The sequence below is a fragment of the Lepisma saccharinum genome, chromosome 1, assembly GCF_977018435.1.
Source record: "Lepisma saccharinum chromosome 1, izLepSacc3.1, whole genome shotgun sequence".
Lineage (NCBI taxonomy): Eukaryota > Metazoa > Arthropoda > Insecta > Zygentoma > Lepismatidae > Lepisma > Lepisma saccharinum.
The window spans coordinates 78,512,668-78,529,134 of NC_139229.1; the positions used below are offsets into that span (position 1 = coordinate 78,512,668).

The window sequence follows — 16,467 nt, forward strand, 5'->3', positions numbered from 1 at the left end:
TTTGAGAAACTCGAAATTACTACATCTGGTACATTTAATTTTGTATCGGGCAACATGTTGCGACAACCAAGCGAAATAAGCCGGCCACATTTCACCGTAAATTTATTTTATTTGCTATCAATATACATAGGTTATCATTATTAATAATGTCGCTGCTAGGTAAGTTGCTACCGAAGTAGAAGAGAGTAGCAAACTAAATGAATTAGCGGTTTCAAAAATATACTTGATGATTGCATTAGTGCATGCTGATATTCATTTGTCGTTACGTTACCAAAGCAACGGGCGAAAAACGAGAATAAGTTGGTGCTTCCAAATCTTCAACTCGTACGGTAAAGTTGTGCGCAGGGTAACGTAACTTTCTTCTTTGTTTTGGATGAATATTTGAGGAATACTACTTCGATTACTGCAACACCGCAAGTCGACAAGAATTATATTGGTTCGTAGTAAAACAAAACAGCGGAAATATTTACAATTGATTCCATCGAAGGGGAATTAGCCACAGTGCTATTCAACAGATTTAGAAAAATGGAATATGCTGCTTTTCAACTGTTGGATCGGCCCTCAGACAGTTTCATTAATTATTAGTCATACTAGACGGTCAACCTTGTTGAGTGAATGGATTTTCTCTTCATACATTAAGGTAAGAATTAAGAAATATTCCTGAAAATTGCCGCTCTCGCAGACAATAGACAAGTACTAGTAGTGTGACGAATTAGATTTTAGGAAGATCGTGAGAATTGTGAATAAAATGTAGTAGTGAATTTAGAGCATTGAACTTTACGCTATAAGCATACAAACATATTTATTTATTTTCCTATCAGTAAATGAATCTTATGTCTCAGGTGTTCTAAAATATATACACTTGGAGCAAATGCAGTGGCTATTTTGGTGATAAATGTTTGAAGTTTTTCTCAAAAGTTTAAAATTCATTAACTTGCTCATTCTTCATTTCGACATATTGCAAAAAAAATCTGGATGAAGAATATTTCCTTCCATGAGAGAACTCAGTGGAGGTGCATAGTGGTTCGTATCCCACTTTGAGCTTTAGATTCAGTCCTGATCAGCCAATTTGAAGTTGAAAAATCTTGCTAATTTTGTTCAAGTCCATTTCAACAGTGCCCTTCCAGTTTTGTTTTGAACTTCCTACGGATCCCAACTGAAGTTCTCATTGTTTACTTCTGACCTACATGGTACAGATAGTTTTTTTTTACATGGTTCAATTTATGACTTAATACATACTTCCATCAGCTTACAGATTACTTACTGCAACTTTTCTGAATAATGATATATTTCTTCCATGTACCTCTATGTGCATATTTGTTTCTTAGTAGTCATTTGTTTACTCTCATCTTGAATGTAGACTGCTGCTGAAATCTACTTCAAAGATATGGGATGTGAAAAGGTTTTCTGGTTCTTGGCATTAGAATTAGGTTTATAAATGCTTTCGTTGTTGGGTTAAGTTAAGTCAGGTTTTCTGATCGTGTGGTATCTAGTCTCACACGTGACATCTCTTCGAACTGTGCAGGAAAATATCGCAGTTGTCTGTATCCAAGGTGACTGTAAGTGAAGAAGGGCTACTTGGGTAAATATGCGATAACGCCCGGACACCTTTCACTCATTTATTTCCTTAATTTTACCACTGGTACTTACCTATTTTGCCTTGCGGAATCTTCTTTAAGGTGAAGTTATGCCTTTTTCCATAAAATACTGTCAACTTTTCATATTACGATTGATTATTTGTCTTTCTTGTTCCGCTTCTGTAATAGACAATATGGCGTGCACTCGTAATGGATCATCGTGCGTCATGACGCACCAGCTTGTGTTTTGTCGATTTTCAGTGCGCAAGCAGTGTTTCAAACCTTCATTACGGAAAATTACGTACTATTTCGATTTTTTTTTTCATGTTTACCTCCACAAACCATGCACGTTAGCCCCAAAAACCATCCACGGGTAGCCCCACAAACCATTCACACAAGGTTAAGTTAGGCCTGTTAGGTTAGGTTCCATTAGCACTCATTTCACCCCTAAATTCATCGAAAAAAGAAAGCGCGGCGAACATAGATAAAAATAGAAATTTTCGTAAAAAGAAGGCATGTTTGGAAACACTGCAGAGATTGCGTGACTTTCAACGGTCTCGCCATCTGCACGCACACAATGGAAACAACGGCATAATGTGGCAGGCAATGCCAATTTCTTACGTAAAAAGTGATTAATTCTTGTTCAGCAGCATTAAACTACGAAGTTTTTACTTTCCGTGAAAGAAAATACCTCCAAGAACGTCCAGAATGCTAAAGAAACTCATTTCAGTAAGTACTTTCTCCTGTAAATTTGAAGAAATCCGTCCGGGCGATATCGCATATTTACCGCTACTTGTTTGGGAAGCATGGGTTTTTGCATAACCTACTTTTTGATATCATACTTTTATAAATAGTACTTTGTGAAACTCTTAAACTGTGCTAATTACTTTCTCAGCTTCAAATTTATTTTAAATTCATTTTCAGTATTCTACAAGACTTCCGAATGGTGCTATAAAACTTGCGAAAATCATTAAACATTTAGATGTGTTACCCAGATTTGTCTTAAAAACTACTTTGTTTCCCTTTCAATGCAAAGCCAGTCTCACACGGTGGTTAAGTAGGTCCCCACTTCTCGACCCACCTCCGACTCGAAGCTACCATAAGATTATTTACGTCTTCAGTTCGTGAAGTTAAAAATCGGTACTAGTTCGGTATATCGGAAACACATTAAAATCGGATATTTTGTGTTTCGCATGGTTCGTACTTACCAATTGAGTATTGCGGAACATAGTTCAAGGTGCCATTATGCTTTTTACATGAAAACAAACACAATTTTTCACATACAGAGTGATTTTTTAAAATTCCTTTCTTCGCTTTCGTAACACACATCATGGCGGCCACATCTTGACTCACGTTGTAGGTAATCAGTGTTTCCAACCTTCTTCACCGAAAAATACCTAATATCGTGTTCGTCATCGGTGGAATTGTACATTATGCACAGGTAGCTGACGGATAGCCCCACGAACCATTATGCATGGTAGCTGATGGATAACCCCACAAACCATTATGCACGGTAGCTGACGGATAGCCCCACGAACCATTCACGGATTGCATCACGAACCATTCACATATAGCCCCACAAACCATTTCCAATTAGGTTAGGTTCGGTAAGTATAGTGAAAAAAAAAGTGTTTGGAAAAACTGACAGTGGCTTCCGCTATCAAACGTACACAGCATGCAGTTCACGAAAGCAATGGTAAGACTCTAGTTTACGTCCTTTTCCTAAGGAATACGTGTCATATATCGTTGAAAAGCTTATTTTATAAGGAATTCAACAACAAAAATCCCAAAGCGAGGAAAAATTTCCTGGAGGAGTAAATCGAGAAAAAACGATGTTGTCTGGATATGCGTAATTGAACGTACAAAGGACATTTTTCGATGATGAAGCACATATTTAGGGGTGAAATGAGTGCTAATGGAACCTAACCTAACATCGTAGGCATACCTCGTCCCCATGAATGGTTAGTGGGGCTATCGTGAACAGAAAGTGTAAAAGGAGAAAAGTACTTACCCGAAGAGATGCCAGCTGTCTGCCAGCACGGTTTTGAACGATGCACTGAATTATTACTGGGGATGAACGTATTTTACACTATCTAGAAGTTTTTGGAACCTGTTCTTTTCCTTCTTCAACAATCTATTTTCCTCACACCATTTCAAACACTTGTCTTTAGTCCCAAAAATAATTTCCAAGTGCTTCATATTCCAGAAACCATCCAACCAGACATACGCCATTAGGCAATAAGGACGTAAACTAAACTAGAGTCTAGCTAAGCAATGGCAATTGTACTTCTGTGAGATATTTTTCTTGAAAAATACATGATTTCCGGAAAAATACGACAATTTCCGGGTCAAATATATTCCACGATGAAACAAAATACCTCGACTAACGTTGGAAAGCTTGCAGAAAGTTATTTCTGTAAGTAGTTTCTCCTATAAAAATGAAGAAATGTGTTTCCGATACACAGAACTGTTACCTTAAAATCGCATCTTTAAAAATGGTGACTGCACAAACATGGTATACGAGGGTCACTATTTATATTTTGAGCCTAACAATGAAAAAACATAAATTTGGCATTGAAAACTGCTTTATTGTTTTTCGAAGTATTCTCCTTTATGGTCACTGCACTTTTGCATTCGTTCGAACCATTTGTCAAAGTGTCTTCTTGAGACACCTCCATAATATGGTTTTTGAACGCATCAACGGCGTCTTCCGCCGACGAAAATCGTTGTCCACGCAATTTATTCTTGACATTCGGGAACAAGAAGAAGTCATTGGCTGCCAAATCAGAACTGTACGGCAGATGACCCATCAATTCGATTTTTTGACTGTTCATAAAGTCGGTTGTTAGACGAGATGTGTGACAGCTGGCATTGTCTTGATGAAGAATGATCCGACAGTGTTTGTTTGTTTTCCATATTTGACCGAAGACCTCTGGCAAACAAATTGTTATGTGCCATTCAGAGTTGACCGTTCTACGTTCCTTTAAAGGCACAGTTGCCACATGACCAGTTTTCCCAAAAAAACCGGCGACCATTTGTTTCAATGTGCTTCGAGCGCGAACAACTTTTGTTGGATTGAGTTCATCTTGAAACACCCATACAGTCGACTGCTGTTTACGATCCGGCTCATATGCATATATCCATGATTCATCACCTGTTACAATCTTATATATGTCTTTTTTGAAGCACCACGATTGTATTTATTGAGCATTTGTTTGCACCAATTGACGCGAGCGTCTTTTTGAGTTTTTGTCAAATTGTGTGGGATCCATACCTTTCTCACAGCTAAATGATCATGTAATATTTTATATATGCTGGTGGAACTAATGCCTATGGTTGCCTCAATCTCACAGTATGTCACATGACGATCTTGCAGTATTAGGTTTTGCACAGGATCAATGTTTTCTTGAACAACAACTGATTTTGGACGACCTTCGCGAATCTCGCCGGTGAGCGAATGGCGGCCACGATTAAATTCGTTATACCAGCGTTTCACAGTGGCAAAGGATGGGGCTTCATTGCCAAATGTGGAAGTAAGTTGATCGAAGCACTCTTGTCTTGATATTCCACGTCGAAAATCGTAAAAAATCATCGCACGAAAATGTTCACGACTTCATTCCATTTTATTGTTGTCGCGCAATCTCCAAGGCAACACAAATGAAGCTATTGACAAAACATTTGAAGTACGTTATGGTCAATAATGCCAGACGATTCCGTGCAAATGTCAAATCGTGCCTAACTTCAATCAGTGTTGCCAAGGCTCAAAATATAAATAGTGGCCTTCGTACCACTTTGCAAGTTTAAATGCTAGTAACTGCTGAAGATTTGGGAAAATAATGTTTTCTCTTAAAAGAATAAGAGAACAACATTGGCACTGTTGAAAAATGCAGCACTTGTAGCTAACCTGTGGCAGTGAACGTGAGTATATAACATATGTTATTTCAAGTTGATATACCACTTTACGGACGCACTAGCATAAAGTTGCATTACCCGTATATTACGATAGAAGTTGTATAGCTAGCTATTCTAATGAAACCCTTCTCGTACAGTTTTGAAATATATTCCCCAATACGAACTAGTCAATTAAATTACATAAACTTCACAACATTCAAAGTGCGAAAATTGTGGTGTTTACATTAAGTTACCATATTATATTTCTATTTCATTGACACTTCTTTGCTCCTAAAATACTTATTATGAAATTTACTTTGAAGTCCATGAAAAACTAATTACAATTCATAACTTATATATCATTACAACACTAGCAGATTAATTTACTGCGGTGCTACACACAGCACAGTCTATTTGTTACAGCCAACGTAGATATGTATGTGGCTGTTCAGTGTTTACTGTTTCCTTCAAAATAGTATTCACATCGGTTGTGAAAGTAAAATATCAGTATCACAGTACGAAATTTAGACATATGAACTATTTATTTAAAACAATAATAATTAGTAGACTCTTCACTCAATAAATATATTCGCCCCAGTCATTTATATAGCTGTATTGGTCGAATCTTTTTCTTCTTTAAGCTACCTTGAATAAACAGTCGAACATCTATCGCCTTTCTTCTTCTATTCCCTACTTCAGGTGGCCAGTGTGCTCCTCAATTCTGATTGGTAGTTCTATGGTATTAACGATGGGTTTAGAGACAGTTTCTAATTCTGTCAGGAACTGAATAAGAGAAAGCTCTCACACGATCGTTAAGTAACGAAGCTAGAAGTTGATGGCAAAGGGAGAACGTACCTAACCGCCGTGTGAGACTGGCTTAAGGGACCACATTTCACATTTGTATAATACTACATTTAAGATTACATTTTTGTGTTTTATCTTTAAATTCTTTGACATTAAAAAAGTAGATGAACATTTATGAAAACAAAACTAACATGCAGTTTTGTTTTGAATATAATTTGTATTTGTTAATATTGTTATTCAATACTAGAATTTTAAAATTGATTCAGATGAGTTGTTATCTGTTATTATTTCATTATTACCTCAGTCATTGTCCCCGTCCTCTTGTATGTATTATTCCCTCAAGTTTGGTACAAAACAGATGTGCGTCATACCACCACAATCTTACTATATTTGAAGTTGCCAAAGTAAAAGAGATGCAAAACAGCATGAATTGCTGCTTTCATCGCATGGCAGACAATGGAGTTGCAATGTAGCACCAAGCTGAGTGTTGGGCCCTACATGCTTCAGCAGACATCACATTCATTGGAGCAATCACTAATATGATGGAAGCAGGGAATGCAAGCAGAGAAGTGACTACATTGTCCTCTGCATCCCTTAAACCCCATGCCAACCCTAAATTTGATGTGGTGCACAGCTGGTTTCTACCAATCTTGCTTGAATTTCACCATATGAAAAGTCCAGGGGAAAACCTGATAAGTTGCATTTCCCTGTTTTCACAAGATAGTAGATTTAAACTTTTCCATGTATACAATTTTTGAACTTACATGTTTCTAAGGACTTGCAAAGTTTTTTGTCTACAATTACACCATGCAAAATTACACTTATGGACATCAACAACAGTAAGTTGATAAAACTGGACTTATCAGGATTCTCCCTGTACTCTGCATATGTATTTTTTACTTATACTTTTGTACAACTGGAGTTAATAAGTGTTCACTTTTTTCCTTGGAATGTTATGAGCTAAAATTCAAACTATAAATAAGGTTTTGTTTGTTTGTGATTTCAGAATGTGGAATTTACTGCACAGGACGACATGGAGCTTGGTCGGGCAAAGCCATATGGCTATTCAGGGCAGAAATCTCAACTGCCTTAGATCAAGCATAACTAAGATTGGCCGCACACAATACCTGAGACTGTACCCGACCTCTGTAGTTCTTCCAGATGGCTCAAGTATCCAAATACGATTCAAAGAACCTAGAGCAATTATCAAGGTAAGTGCTGTTATTAATTAATCTAATTTTATTAATCAAACCGTAAGTTTTGATGGCAGGAAAGTAGAGCCACTGTTGCTCATTCAAAATATGTTTCCGCCGGTAGCAATTTTTTTCCATGAATCAGGTATTTGGAAAACAATGTGTACCTGTAGAATTTCCCTTCAACACATTTATTTTCTTGTTAGGTACCGTATCAATCATTAGCTTCAGTAGTATTGTCATTAGAATGCCACCAGTTTTGTTTCCATACGCTAGCATTAAATAAAGATGAGAAATATGCACTATTTTTAAACAACTTACAATATGATGAAATGTAGTAAGAGCCAAGGTTGTGAATATAAGCTGCACCTTAACTTTTCACAGTTGAAATTTGGATTATAAATGGGGCTTATTTTTGGGCCAATATGGTATATCAAAATTCAATATTTAGGTCCACAGTGTTCGGATATAATAATTTAACTGTAATCATAATATTAATCCATGCTGTAACAGCCCATGAGGGCCAGTGTCTCCCAGAGGTGGGAAATCATCGAAAAGGCATGGAATGACTTGTGGGCAGCACAACGAAACCCCAGTCGTTGTATGTTTCCATGACCGGCTCATTCGTAGCTCCCCAATTTTCTCACGATGTTGGGTGGCCACCGGTCCCATACGCAGGCCGAAATCTCGGGAGAAAAGTTGTTACGCTTCTTCCAGGAGACTCGAACCTGCATGCATCCTGTAGCTGTAGCCAAAGCTTGCAATCGCATGGCCATGGTGTAACTAACCATATTATGATTATTATTAACAACTGCATCAGCTATTAATATTTTAGTATATTGGGATGATTCAAAAATAACCCCTCTCATTCTTTATGTTTTGATTGATTTTTTGTTTTCACTTTTCTGCCACTTTTGGCTAATCACGAATATGAGGATGAGTGACATGATAAACTGATGAAGGGACTCCTAAAGAACAACCATGCCCAGCCAAAATTCGAACCCCAATATTGATGTGTATGTGTACATAGACACAAACACACATATGAGAAAAGAAAGAATAGGAGCCAGAATGGGAGGAATAATATGGTCATGCACACTGTAGTCTTTGGCAATTTCGGGAAAATTTTAGTAAATTCTTTTGAAGCAAAGAGTTATAGCATCCTCTAAGAGCCAAACATTTCTAAGGTATATCAGGTTGTAATGTATGAGAAGAAGGAAGGAAGGACCAAGAACATTTGATTGCAGCATTATTGAAAATTGTGATAGTTATTTAATTGAGGGATGTATTCACACACACCATCCCACACTGTGGCCTTGCGGTCTAAGGCATCATGCTTTGGACTCCAGCTACGGGACGTGCGCATGTTCGATTTGATTTGGTTTATTTTATTTTGCTTTTCTGCCACTTTTGGCTAACTGCGAAGTTGAGGATGAGTGATGACATGCTGAAATTGATGAATGTACACTCTCTCACAAAGAAAACCCAGGCTGGAATTCAGACCCAAGACCCCTGGCATTGTAGTGTGCCACACTAACCTCTCCACCACGGAGGTCGGCCCATGCAGGTTCGAGTCTTCTGGGGGAAGTGTAACAACTTTTCTCCTGAGATTTTGGCCTGTGTATGGACCAGTGGCCATCCACCATCGTGAGAAAATTGGGGAGTTACGAATGAGGAGCGTAACCTGTCATATAAAACCTACAACAACAACTGGGAATTCGTCACATGTCACCTCATAACTGGTTGAATGACCAGTCATCTCTGGGAGTAACTCTGGCAGTCGGTAGGTAGGCACTGGCCTCCAGGGGAAGGGGGGGGGGGGTTGTTACGCCACAGGTTTTTATTATTCATAGACAGCACATCCAATGATCAAAAATTATAGAGAAATAGAGGATAAGAGTAGCCACAGGCTGAACTTCTCCCATGGATGATGATTTATAATTTCTAAATAGCTAGTGGAATGCGCACTAATGGTTTACACATCTTTAATCCCACGGAGATTAAATAAAATTGCAACATTGTTGTCGTGTATGTATGCAGAGGTTAATTTATGCACACACCTAGGTACTTCATAATATAATGATTATCACGAGGATTTATAAAAACAACGATTTATTACTAAACTTACAAAACCATTTCTAAGAGGCTGAACTTAATCTCGTAATCTACAACTTTACAAACGATTCAATGTTGACTCAGATATTATGCACACTTAACAATTGTTTTTCAATATTTACCAGTATGACAAACTAAGAAGGGATAACTTAGATCTAAATTTGAGTTCATTATTAAAACTGTGTTTATTATACAGGGTGTCCAGGCTAGAGGTATACAAATATATATGCTTATAAAGAAAGAACTATACATTTTATGTTGTTGGGTAAATGCTCAAGCGACAAAAAATCTCCCCGAGATTTGATCAGCACCATTTCAAGGTCAGCACCGAGTCGTATAGATCACGCATGTGCAAAAATGTTCAATGTGACGCACTCTGGCAAGTCTAGCAGCGTACACCTGACAGTCAACATGTGGACGCCACAACAAAAGGTGCAGTGTGTGCTAAGGTTAGCAGAGTTCAAATCAGTAACACGCGATTTATACGACTCGGTGCTGACCTTGAAATGGTGCCGACAAAATCTTGGGCAGATTTTCTATCGATTGAGCATTTACCCAACAACATAAAATGTATAGTTCTTTTTCTATAAGCATATATTTTTGAATACCTCTAGCCCAGGCTTTTTATTTGTGTATATATATTTTTTCAAATGTAATTCAACATTTATTTAACATTCGAATTCAAAAGATTTTCTCTTGAAAAAATGACGTGTTAAAATTCAAGAGAAATAAATTTCCAGTTATCATAAGTATATTATTCTTGTTACCAATATTGTACAATGCCTGCAACTGCATATTTTATCTTCAAATAAATATTTGTAATATGTTGTCATGTTTTTGTAACAATATTATTATGCCCAGTGATTTTATCCATGCATTCATTGTAACACACCTCCAACTTTCCATTTAATATTTGAATTGAGACTTCTTACTTAACCTCTCTAGTTACAAAACATTGGTTAGTTTTGCAGTATGTAGCCAAGTTAATAGCATGAGTTGCATCCCATGTTGTGGCCATGTAGGATAATTTCATGCTATTCCTGTTGCAACTTAACTGTAAAAAAGGCCCATTTACTCATATAAGACACGCTCAACCTCAACTGCATAAAGCAGGATCTACCATACAGAGGGACAGTGAAAGCAAGCTGTTATCCGAGTCCATTATTCTAGGAAATTAGTTACGAATTCAAAACCAGAACCATAGATCTTTTCCTTTTTATTTTAACAGTGCAAGAGTACTTTTATAGAATGGTAACAATCAACAAGTAAATATATTCCCTTTCCTTATATATCCTTATTCAGACAATTGTATGATATGCAACTTCAATTGACAAATAATTAGGGGTCAATGCGTGTATAGTGAATGCGGCCATACGACCGAGAATTCTAAGAATAGGTTCCTCAATACCCAAACTAATATTTATTTAATTAGAAGTTAGAATAACAAAAACCTAATATAGGACAAATAAATTAACAAATAAACTATAGAATTTAAATTAACCACAATCTACGTAAATTCCCCATCATATCGCCACACTTACCATACACGTTGTTAGTCAGAGCTACACTGCTCTTTCCCCCGTGACCGATGCCTCAAGACAAACCGTGCTCGTTTCCTCCTGGCTGCTCTGAGCATAACAGCCAATCAAATCCAGGCATGACATCAGTTGCAATGTTACCAGCACATTCAATACATTTGTTGGCAGAGGGTTATACTGTTCCTAATATTAAAGAAAACATAAGTCACTACTTACGTTTGATTTAACAGGTTCTTTTTTTCTTCCCCCCCAACATTTCAGACCCATTGCCAGATTCTTCCTCAGTTCTGTCCAAAATAATAACATTAAAAAAACTTCCCTGAGGGAGAATCTGTCAACGGATTCGAAATGTCGGAATTTGGAAAGAACCTGTTAAACCAAACATGACTTATATTTTGTTTAATATTTGCAAGCTGTGGTTGTGCTAACCTTTAAAAAAAAAATTACTTGAAGTTTAGTTTTATTCCTAAACCTACCCCCTCCCCTTTCTCTCTTTTTCTCTCCCTCTCTCCCCACTCTCCACTATGCCATTGGGGAGGCCCATTAAAGAATAATATTTTTGCTATTATTTTGTAAGCTACATATGAGAATATTCTTCTTTATGTGACTTTTTTTTTCCACTATTACAGTTACCACTTGACTTATCAACACTAAGTGAAGAAGAGCGGAAGCAAAGGCTGGCCAGGAGAAAACCAAAGAAGAAAGTGAAAATTGTGCAGGACATTGAGGATAACTTCGATGTGAATCAGTATAGTTATTTATGGGAAAAGCGCAAATAACCTTTTAGTTACCTCACCATAGTATGATCTATTTACAGATCAGTCTTATATGTATTCACCTAATTTTATAAAAATAATGCTTACTTATTATGTTATATTTTGAACTGCTTTGCAGTTGAAATATATTCAATATTAAAAAATACATGAAATCCTTGTATAGGATTGCCCTGGTACATCACCCAATGGTTTCTTTTTTTTTATTAGTACAGTATTATTTGTAAAATAAACATTAACCCTTAGATGGTACGGCTGTTTTCCACTGTGTGAACCTCAATGCTGAGACTGTTTTCAGTTTGAAATTTGATGTTGTTATATTTTTCAGGGTTGCTATGCATCTGGAAAACTGAAATGTTAGGGAATTTGACTTGTCAGTGAATTTTGCAGATCGCCTGGAATTTACATGCATTTTGGAGTCTGCAAGAGAAAAAGTTGCAAAATGAACAAGCAGTCACTTCCATTTCTGGATTCGGTTCTTGTGATTCTACTCCCAAAAAAGATTCAGTTTAGAAACTCGTTTCTTTCTTTCTTATGCTTCTCAGTCTTGTGCAAAATTATGGTTCTTTCAAATTTCTATAATGAAGTATCACTTTTATAATACTAGATATTTGAAAGAATATCAAAGTAAAACTTGCAGTCCAGATATCTTAATGATAACTAAAGTACAATGACAATATGATCATAATTATCGGAAAGGTTGGTGAAGATGAAGTTATCTATTATTTTATAGATCTTAGTCTTGTTGGGTGTTAGGTAATAATCAAAATATAATTATTGATAAAAACTCGTTTGAACCAGTTTCCAAGTTCAAGTACTTAGGAGTAATACTAACAAATGAAAATAATGTTAAAGAGGAAATAAAAAGAAGGCTTAATTCAGGAAATGCATGTTACTTATCTCTTCATAAACCTTTGTCATCTTGTTTAGTATCTAAGAAACTAAAAGTTAAAATATACCGAACAGTAATTTTGCCTGTAATATTGCGAAACTTGGTCCCTTACATTGAAAGAGGAACATAAATTGAGAGTATTGTAAATTAAGATCCTTAGGAAAATATTTGGGCCTAAAAGGGATGAAGAGACAGGTGAGTGGAGAAGGTTGCATAATTTAGAAGTACAGTAGAGCGTCGATTATCCGAAGTAATTGGGGGACATGGGTGTTCGGAAAACTGGTTTGTTCGGATAATGGAACTGTACATGTTTATTTGCCAAAAAGAAGTACTGTACAGTAAATTTATTCATAAAAACAGGCATCTCTTTAAGTATTACAAAGTAACGTACAAAGGCAACTTTAGTAGGAATATATAGTATGTGGTACAGTTTATTAAACAAAAATATGTACATATTACATACGCATTTTGCATGAACAATACACACAGTACACAAAATTAACGTTTAAAAAAATCCTTTATTTTGGTCAGCAGCGCCTTATGAAGGCCCCATTAGAAGCAATGTTCCGCCAGCGGTGGCTCAGTGCGGCGACTTCTGTGGGAAACTTGGTTTGGGAGTGAGGGGGATGATGGACGGTAGGGTGGGAGAGTAACAGGTGCGAGCTAGTACACAGTTCGGTTAAGCGGTCGTTCGGTTGACCGACGTTCGGATAATCGACGCTCTACTGTACATAATTTGTATTCATGTCCATATATTATTAGAATGATTAAATCAAGAGGACTTAGGTGGGCAGGCGATGTGGTACGAATGGGAGATGAAAGAAGAGTTTACAGGATTCTTGTTGGGAAACCTTATGGTAAGAGACCAGTTGGTAGACCAAGACGAAGATGGAGGGATAATGTTGAGATGGACCTAAAGGAAACTGGTAGAGATGGAAAAGAGTATATACGAGGTTTGACTAGAAAAAAATCGGATTGATGTTGCTGTCGACAAACGACAAGCCCGTCAAGGTCAAGCGGTGCATGAGTGTATAATGTGATATCCTGCCTATCCACTGTGTGATTATCCAGGGTGTGCGGCGCTCAGTTCCGCTGTAGCTTGTGGACGAAGTGAACCGTATGTCTGTGATCCGTCGGAAAAATGTTAAGTGTGAAAGTGGAACATCTAATCAATTTGAAGTTATAACCGATTATTGTAAGACTTTTCCTCCGGAACGAATGAGGAGAAAGAACACTTTACTCCCCTCTTAAGTAATAGACTGTTCTGGATTTTTTGGCGCACAAAAAGAGGGCAGTCGGCGGTTAGAGGTTATGATGTCGCGTCTTTGCGGTTCGTGTTCGCATGCTCGTTGCTGGCAAAACTTGGAAAATTTGCAGTGACACGAGCAGTTGACATTATTTATATTTCGTTACGTTGAATTGAATAGTGAGTTCGATTCCAAAAAGGAACTTGAACTGTGAACTTGCAGCCTAGAAGAAGGAAAGAGTTGCAGCGTAACCGGATCGGATCGTCGAGAGGTGACTTCTACAGACTGAAGCGGAATGATCAGGAAGTGCATTTAAGAAATTAGGAAGATACCTCAATAGTGGTTTTGTTAGTGATAAGTGAGCCTTGTTTAAGTGTCGAGAGCTCTCAAGAATATGGTTTAAGGCTTATTAGCATCGGTCAGTATAAGGTAACAAGTACAGCGCTGATCTACAAAAAGCTAGCTAGCTAAAACCGTGAGTAATATTCCCAATGTGTTACATTGTTTTTATTCTATGTTCATTTTATGCAGGGTTTATACATTGAAACTTCACCGAGACAATCAGGGCATTCTCTGTATATCCCTGTATCTGGATTTTCCGGTGTAAATCAGGTGAAGGAGACTTAACAAAGGCCTCCTTGCGATTGTTTAAGTAAGAATAGAATATGAATAATAAAAATATGTGAAAGGTAATTTTCATCTTTGCTTCACTCATTTAATCAGGTTTTGTAAAAAAAAAAAACTGAAAAATCCTGCTTGTATCTTGAACGAAAGCAGGCAAAGGGCAAATGCATTTCGTAAGCAAAATACAACTTTTAATGTTATATGGTGCTTGAAACTCCCGGGAGTTGCCTTAGATTGTCTTGGTGAAAGAAAAAAATAAAAGGGGTAACAGGCATTGTGTTGGGTCGTTGTGGGCAATGTTTATGTAAACATTTATCTTTGAGTTGTAACTCTGGTCAGTGTGTGTCGGCAACATGGTTCGCACAAAAGGAAAGACTTGGTCGTGTGGAAGGTTGTTGAAAGTAGATGGAGCCATAGAATGTTTGTGTTGCAAACAATGGCTGCATAAAGACTGTATAGGAATGAGTGAGGAAGAGTATAAAGAACACGAAACTGATATTGGTAAAGACTTTTTCTGCGAACGATGCAAGAATCGAGTTGAGAAAGAACCTGCCGTTGGAGTAAAATTAACTGAAAAAGAACAGGGTGTTTCGAAAGAAAGTGACGAATTTGGTTGTCAAGTTGACATTGGTTGGGGATAGGAAAATGATGTTTAAGTACACTTTTGTCGATGATAAAGCAAGATAGGTTAGAACGGAAACAGAAAGAAGAACAAGATAGGTTGAAATGGGAAGATAGTAAGGAAGAAAATAGATTGAAATGGGAGAAGTTATGCGAAAAAATGGAACAACATAGGCAGGAAATGAAGGAAGTAAGTTTTGGTTTACAAAAATTGAGTGATCGAATGTCAGTTCCAGAACAGAAAATATCAGCTGTATCGGAGATTAAGGTCGTTAAGGTGAACGCTATCCAGGAAAGTAAGATTCAGTTTCAGGCCAGAATCGATGAAGTAAAAGATGATTGTAATGAGGTCCGTGAGAAAAGTGAAAAGAAAGATGATGATTTTGATCAACAACAAGTGGTTATAGAAAATGAACACAGAGAGACAGATGAAAAAGTACAGGTTCTTGAGGAACGAGTTTGCGAGTTGGGATTGAAAAGTCAAAAAGTTGATGAGTTACATTTTGGGATACAGTTAGCTCCTGAACTGATAAGTAAAGAAGAAAATATTTATGAAAAGCCTGAGAATTATGATCTGTTTCCTAAGCTGCAAGAATGTGTAACTTTAGACATGACAATACCGGAAATGACTGATCAGTAAATGGAAGAAAATTAGAATGATACCTAGATATAGTTCAGTAAAGAAAGTGAAGAAAATGAAGAGAAAGAAATTGAAAGCTGCAAAGAAAATTGAAGAAGCATCAGTGAAAGCGAAGAAGAAAGTTCGTAAAAGATCTAAGAATGTCAGCGCTGAAAGATCAGACACAAGTATGAAAGAGATGAAACCAGAAAAGAGAGCAATGCATTCATCTGATGAGCGTGAAAGAAAGTCCCAAAAGAAACAAGACAGGAAAGAATGGAAGAAAGTTAAGAAAAAAGTTGCTAGTGATGATTCTCATAGTGAGGAAAATATACTAATGGACAACAAGAAACAAAAAGAAAAGACTTTAAGAAAAAGAGATAATACAAATAATTCTGGCAGACTAATAGTTTCTCTACTTGACGAAAGTTGGAAGAAGAAGATGAAAAATGAAAAGCAGAGAGAAGGGAAGAAGAAGAAGAAAAGGAAAAAGAGGCATGATAGCTACGACGAACAGGGATCTTTAGAAGTGGAAGTAACAACCAAGACGGATAATTCAAGAAGATATATTTT

At 37.0% G+C, this 16,467-nt stretch overlaps 1 protein-coding gene across 3 annotated transcripts; it reads left to right on the plus strand.

Moving 5' to 3' along the window:
- The first annotated feature begins 317 nt into the window (after nucleotides 1-317).
- On the plus strand, nucleotides 318-12,143 carry mRpL55 (mitochondrial ribosomal protein L55). Of its 3 annotated transcripts, none has more exons than XM_083115740.1 (3): nucleotides 318-640; nucleotides 7,279-7,483; nucleotides 11,748-12,143. In XM_083115740.1, exons 2-3 carry the CDS (start codon nucleotides 7,280-7,282, stop codon nucleotides 11,895-11,897), a joined length of 354 nt encoding a protein of 117 aa, XP_082971866.1. In that variant the 5' UTR covers nucleotides 318-640; nucleotide 7,279; the 3' UTR covers nucleotides 11,898-12,143. The 3 variants fall into 3 exon arrangements, with proteins under 3 accessions (XP_082971866.1, XP_082971912.1, XP_082971953.1); XM_083115786.1 differs by lacking the exon at nucleotides 318-640 and adding an exon at nucleotides 718-897; XM_083115827.1 differs by lacking the exon at nucleotides 318-640 and adding an exon at nucleotides 1,070-1,190.
- Nucleotides 12,144-16,467: the final 4,324 nt, after the last annotated feature.

Bases quoted from the DNA above. Each gene is read 5' to 3' on its own strand.
- mRpL55 (XM_083115740.1), top strand. From the start codon at position 7,280: ATGTGGAATTTACTGCACAGGACGACATGGAGCTTGGTCGGGCAAAGC. The intron at 7,484-11,747 runs GTAAGTGCTGTT...CCACTATTACAG, and splicing joins AACCTAGAGCAATTATCAAG to TTACCACTTGACTTATCAAC.